Source organism: Glycine soja, chromosome 11 (assembly GCF_004193775.1).
Source record: "Glycine soja cultivar W05 chromosome 11, ASM419377v2, whole genome shotgun sequence".
NCBI classification, from domain to species: Eukaryota; Viridiplantae; Streptophyta; class Magnoliopsida; order Fabales; family Fabaceae; genus Glycine; species Glycine soja.
In genome coordinates, this window is record NC_041012.1 from 1059958 (window position 1) to 1070596 (window position 10639).

Consider the following 10639-nt stretch of genomic DNA (forward strand, 5'->3'; position numbering starts at 1 on the left):
GCGCTGGGCGCCTAGCTGGGCTTAGCGCGCGTAACGGTTTCCACCTTCGTGCTTAACGCCACGATCAGCGCCTGCATTTAGTTGCTCGCTTAGCGCCTGATGCGCGCTTAGCGCCCCTATTGGATTGGGCCTGCTTCAGAATTTCTTCTTTTTTCTTCCTTTCTGTACCACTTTTGCTAAATGCAACCTTATTTTTCGTATCTGCAACCAGAAATTCAATTAAATTAATTTTCTCACTTTTAATTACAAATAACTGCTAAATAATTAATTTTAAGCCAAAATTTGACTATTTAACTCCTATAAATTCACAATTATTTAGCAGTTATCAGACCACAATCTAGTTTCCCTTCGATCACTTTTTCCTTCTAAAAAAATTCTATTAGAGTATCTATTTAAAGAGGGATGTTTTTCACCACTTCATTAGTTCTATTTTACTAAATTTGAGTATTTTCTGATATTTTTGAAAGAAGTCTTGAACACTTTTTTCTGGAAATGATTGGAATGTTCGTAAAATACTTGTACACTACAGACCTTTGTTAAAAGGATCAGACATTCAGAATGATCATCACTCAATCCAGGTAAACTACACCCTTTAGATGGTATCAAAGGAGCAGCTTGCTTTCTTGCCATAAGTGCCTCTTCCATGATGGTTTTGATTTTCTGTCATTTTCATAAAGATTTCCAGCAGAACTACAGCACCACAGCATTTGTTAAGTTTGTCACACTCATATGATAGAAGATGAAGAGTGCTTTGTGAAAATCACTGAAAAACAACATAGCAGTTTATTACATTAGAAGAGTGTAATAAACTTTAATTTTTTTTATCCGTGTGAATCTAAGACAATGTCTGGGGTTTGATTTATAAAAACTCACGCACTATGCTCAACCAATTGAGTTAGATCCCCTTAACTAATAAATTTAATTTTGCTTTCTAGTCTTGTATTTTTTTTATTGTTTTTATCAAATATGAAATTGCAACAAAACGTGCCTCAAGCACACACAAACCACCCACCTTATGGTATATACTACTTCTCTTGTTGAAGCAGCATCAGCTATTGCTGCTACATTTGCTCCTGCTGGTTGGCCATGATGTATGCATCTGTTCTACATTTTAATTAATACTTATCCAAGTGTTGAATCTTAACATAATAGTGCAAATGTGTCAGTGTCTAAATTACATGACCGGCTATGCTTAAAGTTGTTTGATTAAAGTGTATTGTACATGATTTAACTTTTATGTTTGATCAGTGGTTGCGTTTCCATTAATTAGATCGTCTCGTCAGATCACAGATGCCCTATAATTGGTCTCATATTCTTCTTTCTACCTTTGGACTCCATCAATAAAAGTTTATCAAAATATCATATGATTCATATCAAACGACTGAAAAATCGCACCTGAGCTCAGCTGCCTCCAATTTTCTTTTGCAGCAACTCGAGGAAGAAAATGACATGGAAAACAATAGCATTCACTCAAAAGTCACAAGTGAATGATTTATATTTCTTTTGGTGAAATAAAGGGGAAAAAAATCAAGAAACAAGACTAAAAACTACTAGCTAGAAAATATGATGAAAATTACATCAGCCAAAATCACATTAATAAAAAAGTTTTTTTTTAATTTTTAAATTTAGCCACAAATTCATTTCACAATTTATTATATTGAATGACAATGAAGTATGAGATTAATAACGGTAACGATAACTAATTATGCTTAAACAACTTCTTGTTCATTCATATATAATTTTATTAAATCATTGTATTTAATCATTTTTAATTTGAATTTTCAACTGTTAAATTAAAAAGTTTCTTTAAATAAATCAAATTTATAAATTTTATAAAATTAAAAAATATTTAATATTATATATTTTAAATTAAATAAATATAGGTTGTATAATTAATTATATATTTATAAATATTTAATTTTTATAAATTTTAATATATATATATATATATATATATATATATGATGTTAAAATAATATTACATAATTCATTGATTAAATTTATTAAAATTATATTATGAAAAGTAAAAGAAAAAAAAAAGTAAATTTCTTCTCTTGCATGTATCTAGAAAGGAAAGTTAAATGAAACAAAATTTTTAAGTCTTTGAATGTTTTAATTTTGAAAAAATATCAAACAAATAATATAGTATGATTTGTTCAATTTATTATAAGAAGGCTAATTTTAGTTTCCTATTTTTCTAAAAATTTGTGATTTTAGTGTTCCTATTTTTTAATTGAGATATTTTATTTATCTTTCATTTTTTAAAAATATGTAATTTTAGTCTTATTTTTTTAATTGAGACATTTTATCTTTTACTTTTAAAAAAATATGTAATTTTAGTTCTTATTTCCAATTTAAGACTTGACTATGTAATTTTTTTTAAAAAAATAATAAATTAACCTTGTTTGCAATTAAATAATTTTAATAAAAATAATATTTAAAAAAATCTACACAAATGAGTCATTAATTTGCTTTAATTTTAAGATGTTATATGAAAAAAATTGTCTTTTAATATATGAATAAATTTAGAGTAAAATATGCTTAAGATCCATCAAGATTTGGTCAAAATTAATTCTAGTTTCTGTATTTTAAAAATAATGATTTGGTAGTTTTGTTTCTTGATTTTTTTTTCTTCTAAATGTGGATGATTTCATCCATGGTCGAGTCAGTATAAAATATAAAATTAGGGATAAATCCACCACAATACTTGAAAACCATTAAACTATCCATTTTAATCCGCAGCTAATTTTACGCTTGGATACCATGGATATAAATTATTGTCATCCCTTGTTGCAAACAAGAAAAAGAAAAAGAAAAAGAAAAAAAATATCAGTTTCCTCCAAACTCACCTGTCACCAACAACCCCCAGCTACTAACAAAAGGTGGAGGAGTTTCACCTGCACCTCTACAAAATTGGTAGCAACAATCAATGAGTCATCAATCAAATAGCCAATCAGCTTTTTCCAGCAACAGCTTCTCTGAATTGAACACCCGCAAAAATTATTCATAATGAATTCTGTAATTGCATGTTTAACGTTTAATTTAAGAAACAAATAATTGCTTGCTTGCTTAATGTGTAAGGTTGTGAATAGTTGCTTACAAAATTTGATAAGGATAGGCGTGGGTACAAGAATCTTTAACAACCACCTTTCCATATGATTGTGTTTGGTAAAAATTGGTAAAAGTGTTTTTTCTTAAAATAGAATTTGGATACTAATATAGTTTGCCTTTGCGTTGAAATTTTCTTGTTCATTCAACATTTTTACATTTTTATCCTTTTTCATCTCTAACAACTTTTTAATAAAACTTACAATATCTATTGTACTTGTTCGTTTAATACTAATTTTACTTAAAACTATCTAAAGTCTAAATAGCATTACTACTTTCCAAAAATCAATTCACTTTTTAAACTTACTTATATCTAAATTTTACAAATTCAAATTTACAAGCATGGACTCAAACACTTACTTAAAGCGAGTGAAATTCTTTCGATACAAATTAATTATTAATAAAGTCCGTATCACTAACAATGATAATAAAAAAAAAAGAAAAAAACACTCATTAAAATCTGTGAATTATAGACGAGATCAAACCCTTACGAAATGTCCAAGTCTGATTGCACTTAAGAAATGTCTTTCCGAAGAGTAACTTAACCCTTGATTCCACAACCTTTAGTATTAGCCTACAACAATGGTTCAATATCAACATTAGTAACTTAACCCTTGATTCCACTGCGGACTTACTATATTTTGATTCTACCACCTATGCACGTGTGAAACATGAGAGAGTAAACATAATGTGCGCTTAGTATTTTTTCTCAACATCCAAAAATGTTCTGCATGCTTCCCTCTTGTCTTCAATCAAAACAAAAGCATGCATCCACATTAACTCACGACAAAGTAGGTTGTAACTCAAGTCAAGGTCAAAACTAGGAATTTTCCTTAGGGGATGTGCTCTCAAAATATATTTCACCCTGTATTAACCATTTCAAAAGGGGCTTGCAAATATTAACCGTGCAACGACAAGGCAATATAAATATTAAGAGAATTTGATAAACACCCAGGTGTATTTAGCATGAACTCTCAAAAGTCCACTATCGTGGTAATTATTCAAACTACCTAAAAAATTGGCATTCTAATATCCTCAAAATACAACAACTTGACCCTAATGAGCGGTCCACTTTCCCAAACTCAATTGAACATTTAATCTACTCTAAAGTTACAAAAGGTCAAAGAATGAATTAACTCAGGAAGCAATAGCCGAAAGCTGACCATGAAACCGGTGTGCACCCGATCGCACTTTAATCTGGTGCTAACTACTGAACACCCATTTCAATCATATCTTCAACTGCATATGGACCAACCCTGGATGTCTCTAGCACTGCACTGAGGGAAATGCATGAAAGCTTAGAGAAAAGTTACTTTTGAAAGATTAGAAACTAGACAAAGTCAAATAACATTAATCTATAATAAGATGTTCATACCCCGGGTTCCATCAGGGGAAGCAACTAATCCTCTAAACAAACAATTGCCATCCTCGTTTCTGCAAGCATACCCTGCAATAGGAGTGCGGCAAGACCCATCCAAAGTCTGAAGAAAGGCCCTCTCACAGACAACTGCTAGTCTTGTTTCTTCATGATTAAGTGAAGCAATGTATTCTGCCTACAGAAACCACTCAACCAAAAAGTTGAAAAATATCAAGAATCTAAAATGATAAAAAATGTAAATTGTAATATTATCCAATTAATTTGAATTGTTTCAGATTTCTAATACTAGTATAAACCAATCTTCTTTCTGGTTTGAGTAGGAATTTGTTGCAATTAGGTATTTAACGATGTACACTCACATTTGATCTTGCAAGGCATGATTATCCTCCCCTGCACCTAAAAATAACATCATGTCTGTCTAGATTGCGCACAATATTTAATCAATTACCATTTTATCGTCATCACTTCTACATGCTATTCCAATAGCACCTTGGGCAACAGCTGGAAGCATATCATCAATGGATAGGATTGAAGTCACATTTTCTGTCATACTTAAGCGTTTGAGTCCAGCTAATGCTAATAGTGTAGCTTGGACAACCCCCTCATTGAGTTTTCTTAACCTTGTTTGGACATTGCCACGGAAATTTTCCTGCACCTGAGAAATATAATTCCCGAACAATTTATCAGTGGTCCAGAATATAAAATTTCACAAATGAAGTAGCACAAGAATAATCAAACAACATGGACAGAAAAAAAAAATGCTTCAAGAAAGACAACAACATTGGTAGGAAAAAAAATAAAAAAAAATGTCCATTTTAAGCTGCAAGGGATAAAGACTTTAACTTTCTAAGAAAGCTAAATCTTAAAGAATACACAGACAATGCCCATACCCTAGAGTACGGATCACAACGAGAACAAATTGTCTATTACTTCATAGTCACCACCACAATTGTTAGTCCATGTCAACAAGGTGTTAACATGTTACATGGGCATACTAATGATTATCTAATGAACTCAACCATCCGCAAATGATTACAATATTACATTAAGCTATTCGATCACAATTCATACCTGACATCAGCTATAAAATACATATTATGATATAAGGCGATACGAGTCCCTCTTACACGCTTTGCTTTCAGAAGCATTTTAAAAAGCTGTTATATGTATTAGGTTTCACCACACGCAATGCTAACGTGACCATTTGTCAATATGCTTTTTCTATTTTATCATGAGAATAGAGATTGAAACTTCAAATGAACTTTCTTTAAGCATAATCTTGTACGGGGGATGTCCGTTAAAGTCATTTGCTAGAGCTAAATTAGTAAGACAAAAAGTGTAGGAAACAATAATTTGTGATTTCAGGCTGATGAGTAAAAAAAAAAGATGACTTACATTTAGAGATGGATATCTGTGGAGGATCTGTGACTTTCGTCTTAACGAAGCAGTATCAATAACACTTGCAGGGGGAAGATCAGCTAATGAAGCTGCAGTCAGGGATATAAATGCATCTCTGACATCCTCTCGCGGAAGGTTACATGGCAGAATTGTTTTATCAGGCAAGTAAGTAGGAACATCTGTGGTTGTGTGAGGATTTTGTCTCCTGTTGTCTTTATAATCACAATCTCAATAGCACCCTCTTCGGCTAAGTCAGGGTGTGATGCCCTGAGTTTGTCTCTGGTCTCGTGTGCTTGTGCTAGAGCTAGTGGACTGCTCTACACATGAAATTTTGATGATGGTAGGAATCTGAGAATGTTTGTTTGTTTTGTTAAACCAAATAGATAAGAAGGAAAAATGGGGGAAAATAATACCTTCCTCTGGTACCAATTCTGATGAGAGCGACCTTAGTCTGTTGCTCAACGGCAACAGAAGCTTTGGAGAGAGATGCAGTTTTCGTTTTCGGAGCTGAGCAGGGATGGGGAAGCCACCCGCTATCAAGATACAGTTCCTACGGATTAATCATTTTCTTTTCTTTTCTCAAATTACACGCATTCGCCTATGGTATTGGTGTGTATGGTGGCTATATAAATACTCCATGTGCCAAACTACCTCTAACACCGGTTAAATAAAAAAAAAAAAAAAAAGTACTGTAACAAGTACGTTTAGGGTGGTTGTTAGTTTATTGGTTTTTTTTATTTTGAAATATATTTTTCAAAACAAAGTGTATTTGACAAAAAGGGAGTCGAAAGGTTTTTTTTAATCATTTTCAAAATCAAGAATAACATATTTATAATTTAGATTTTTAGTTTAAAAATGATACATCACGACAACATTGCACCATTATTATTTTATGGATATTTATACCTAAATCTAAAGTTATTTTAGTGAATAATTCCCCCTATCAATAAGGTTTTTTTTTTTAATGAATGTGCTAGGTTGTCGACGTAAAATGTTATGCCTTTTGTTAGGACATCTAATGATTATAATTTTTTTTTGAAGATTATATTCTTTTTTATTCTTTCTCTTTTATTTCTTTATAAATAAAGTAAAAACGCACCTTAAAATTTTCAAGGTAAAATTAGAAGACACATATATAGGAAATATTTTTTTATAAAAAAAAAGATAATATTCTACCCTAGATAAACCCCAAACGACTTACAATTGTGTAAGCCATAAATGAAATGACAAGATAAAAGGGTTCTCTTTCACACACTAATATCGAAATTCAATTATACCCTGACTCTGTGTTAGTGTTGTGTTTGTTGTGTGTTGAGAAGCAGAGATGCAAGGAAGCGCGGCCGACGGAGAAGCCTTGGATTTCGAGCCTGAGGACGATGACTTGATGGACGAGGACGGCGCCCCCGACGCCGACGCCGACGCTTCTCCACCTCAACCTAAGCTCAAATCCGCCATCACCCCCGCCGCCACTTCCTCTCTCTCCGCCCCGAAGAAGACCAAGGGCCGCGGATTCCGCCAGGACACTGACGCCAACCGCAACACTCGCCTCTCCGGCACCGACTTCGACTCTCTCACCGCCGAGGGCGGCCCTGGCCCTCAGAGATGTTAGTAATCCCTTTTCCCTCCTTCCTCTTAGGGTTAGGGTTTTGCCTCTTTTTTATTATTTAATTTAATAACTATTTCGATTTTATTTCCAGCCATTGAGGGATGGATCATTCTGGTCACCGGCGTGCACGAGGAAGCGCAAGAGGACGATTTGCAAAATGCCTTTGGTGAATATGGAGAGATTAAGAACCTGCATTTGAATCTCGATCGCCGCACTGGTTTTGTCAAAGTATCTCTTAATTCCTCTTTTTTTTCCGATTTATTGAGCTACATAGTCATTAGGATAATTCATTGGATTTTCATTTTTCATTATGAAGGAATTTAATCGTAATTTGACTTAAATATGCGACTCTTTCTTTCAACTAACACCGTTTTTTTTATAATTTTATTTTGACATCATGACAAATATATGTATGGTTATAAATAACCTAAGTGGTAAACTCTTTTATACATGATAAATGTTTGAACTACATGGCGGCCATTGTTTATTTGTTTTGTATCTGGCGTTGTATTGTCAGTGACCTGTATTTCTGGTCCATTTTGATAATTTGGCCTTTGATGTGATTTTTCTTCAACTCGGGCATTTAATTTGATGACTCCTACCATGAATTTCGTTTCACTTGGTGTTTAATTGTTGGCCAAAAACTGATATTATGTGGGGAAAAAATGGTTGTTGATATGTTTTTCATTGATAGAAAGAGGATTTGGATTTGGCTGCCCTCTATTACATTCTTTCAAACGCAAGTCAACAACACAGTATTAATTTTACACTTGTGTTTCATACAGTGGTTAATTATTAGCCCCAAACTGATACTTTGTGGGAACAAAGGGTTGTTGATGTATTTACAAAAGGATTTGGAATTGGCTGTCTTCCATTACATTTATTTTTTCCTTTTCAAATTGATGGTGCTGCAAGTATAAAATTAATGCTGTCTTGGGTTTGAAAGAATGTCAAGGAAGAAAGATACAATTTTTTGTAACCATGTTCAGGTTATTGTCATTTCTTCACTGTTTCTATTATATTGTACTCTTGTTTGCCTCTGGCCCTTTGTTCAACTAGTTCATTTTATTAAAAAAGATAAGTCTCTTTTTATAGACTATTTGTATATCATAAGCTGGTTTTATGCCTGTTTAGCCATATTTTCTGCCATTTGTGCTTTTATGTACGTAAACATTGATTAATTTAGCAGATTTGCTATCCTTCTTCCTCTAACCTTGTTTACCACATTTTTCTATTAGCAACTCGATCACATGAAAATTTTGGTTTCTGGACTAATGAATATTTTTATTTTAGGGTTATGCACTGATTGAATATGAGCGTGCTGAAGAAGCTCGAAATGCAATAGAGAATTTAAATGGATCTGAGCTTCTTACCCAAACCATTTATGTTGATTGGGCCTTCAGCAGTGGACCTATTAATGAGTCAGTCAGAAGAAAGAATGCTAGGTATGTTTATACATGTTTTAATGATTAAAATATTTTGACAGAGTTTTGTTGTTTTTCAACATTGACGTTCCATGCGGATGCAATGTTGGTCTGAGTGTTACTTGGTTGGACATTTCCCATTGTGGAATTTATTTTAGCCGATATGAACTCCCTTCTTAAAAGTTTGTAAAGTATAATGATATATTACTTCTTTGTTACTTGGGTTTAAAAGAAATTAAAATGGATATATATAATTTCTCCTTGTCTAATGGATTGAAAAAATGAAAAAAAAAAAAAAAACTAGTGCTGAGTTTCTTCTCTTTGTGTGAACACCTTTCTGGCTGTTGTAAACTTTAAAATATTTTTAAAACTACGGATCAGAACTTTGACTAGCTATAAGTTAGTCACGCAGTTATGGTTTTCTAGATTTGTATTCTAAATTTTCATTGTTTAGCATATGAATGTTTATAACTTTATCATTTTGCAGACCACCTCGTGAACGGCGTTCCAGGAGCCCCCGGAGGAGATACTGACATGTGTATTGAGTAAATGTTTGTGTTGATGTGTGTGGACCCTTAAACGTGCGGCTTGATTTTTCCGTGGAGGATTTTTCTGATACTTGTGCTTCCGTCAGGCAAAATGCATATTTGATGCTGACGATTCTCATCTAATACATCCTTTGTTGAATGGTATAAACTTTTAGCTAGTTTATTATGGTGTATGGTATTTAACATACTATTGTTTCATTGTAGTAATGTGTTTTGGACGTGCTTTTTCTTACATGTAATGGTGTTATGTTGAGGAACGTAGGATCGCCTTTCGTTTGAAGCTTGTTTCTGTTACATGTTAAAGTGTGCCTTAGTGTCGCATTCTCTTTTTCTTTTGTTGCAATACATCTTCCTTTCTTTTTATTTTGGTCAAATATAAATTTTCCTTTCGTTCAATGTATGCATCTTTTTCTCATATCTTTTTATTTAACTGTCCGTGCATTTTCATGGGTATTGTAATTTGTTATGCGTAAAGGCTTAATAAAGTTAAATGCGATATGCAACACCTATATTTCTGTTTGGTGGCATTGGTGGAACTTTGTCGTTTAGTTTATAACCTAGCGTGTGATACATACCTCTTAATTGAGCCAACTTGTCAATGACTTGCTTGGTAACTCCTTAAAGGTTTGTATTCATTATTTGGGAATAGGGGTGTGCAAAAAAAATTGGTTTGGTTTGATTGAATTGAATTGATTTTTTTTTTGAATTAATTTAAGAAAAAAATAGTGTATTATTTTAGAAAATTAACTTGATTAACCAAATTATTTTTATAAAATTAGTTCGATTAAAACTAATTTAAACTAGTTTTTTCACTTGAATATTTTTTTATTTAAAAACAATAGTTTGAAAATTAGTTTGAGATTGATTAATATTTAAAATTGGGTAAAAATCAATTTTGTCTAGAATCATTTTTTTAAAATCAGTTTGATACATAATTTTTTCTCGAACTAATTTTTTTGCACTCCTAACTGTTTCTTGTATTAATTATTTTTATACTAGAAATATTTCTCATTAAAACAAAAAAATATATTAACAAATTATTAAGAGAAAAAAAATATTAATGATAATGATAATTTTAGGAAAATAAATTAAAATAAATTTATTATTATCAGTTAAATTAATTATTTTTTAAAATTTTAATAAATTAGATAATTAATATATAAGAATGGAGGAAGTA

The 10639-nt window shown here is 31.9% G+C and overlaps 1 protein-coding gene and 1 pseudogene across 1 annotated transcript; one reads left to right on the forward strand and one right to left on the reverse strand.

Moving 5' to 3' along the window:
- Window positions 1-4007: 4007 nt before the first annotated feature.
- On the reverse strand, window positions 4008-7100 carry LOC114376385 (annotated as a pseudogene).
- Window positions 7001-9858, forward strand: LOC114377433 (RNA-binding protein Y14-like). Its single transcript, XM_028335931.1, has 4 exons — window positions 7001-7488; window positions 7582-7718; window positions 8784-8935; window positions 9402-9858. The coding sequence occupies exons 1-4, from the start codon at window positions 7209-7211 to the stop codon at window positions 9445-9447; spliced, it is 615 nt and encodes a 204-aa protein (XP_028191732.1). The 5' UTR covers window positions 7001-7208; the 3' UTR covers window positions 9448-9858.
- The last annotated feature ends 781 nt before the right edge of the window (window positions 9859-10639 follow it).

Excerpts from the sequence above, each read along its gene's own strand:
- LOC114377433 (XM_028335931.1), top strand. The coding sequence starts at position 7,209 with ATGCAAGGAAGCGCGGCCGACGGAGAAGCCTTGGATTTCGAGCCTGAG. Across the intron at positions 7,489-7,581 it reads CGGCCCTGGCCCTCAGAGAT|CCATTGAGGGATGGATCATT; the intron begins GTTAGTAATCCC and ends TTTTATTTCCAG. Across the intron at positions 7,719-8,783 it reads GCCGCACTGGTTTTGTCAAA|GGTTATGCACTGATTGAATA; the intron begins GTATCTCTTAAT and ends TTTTTATTTTAG.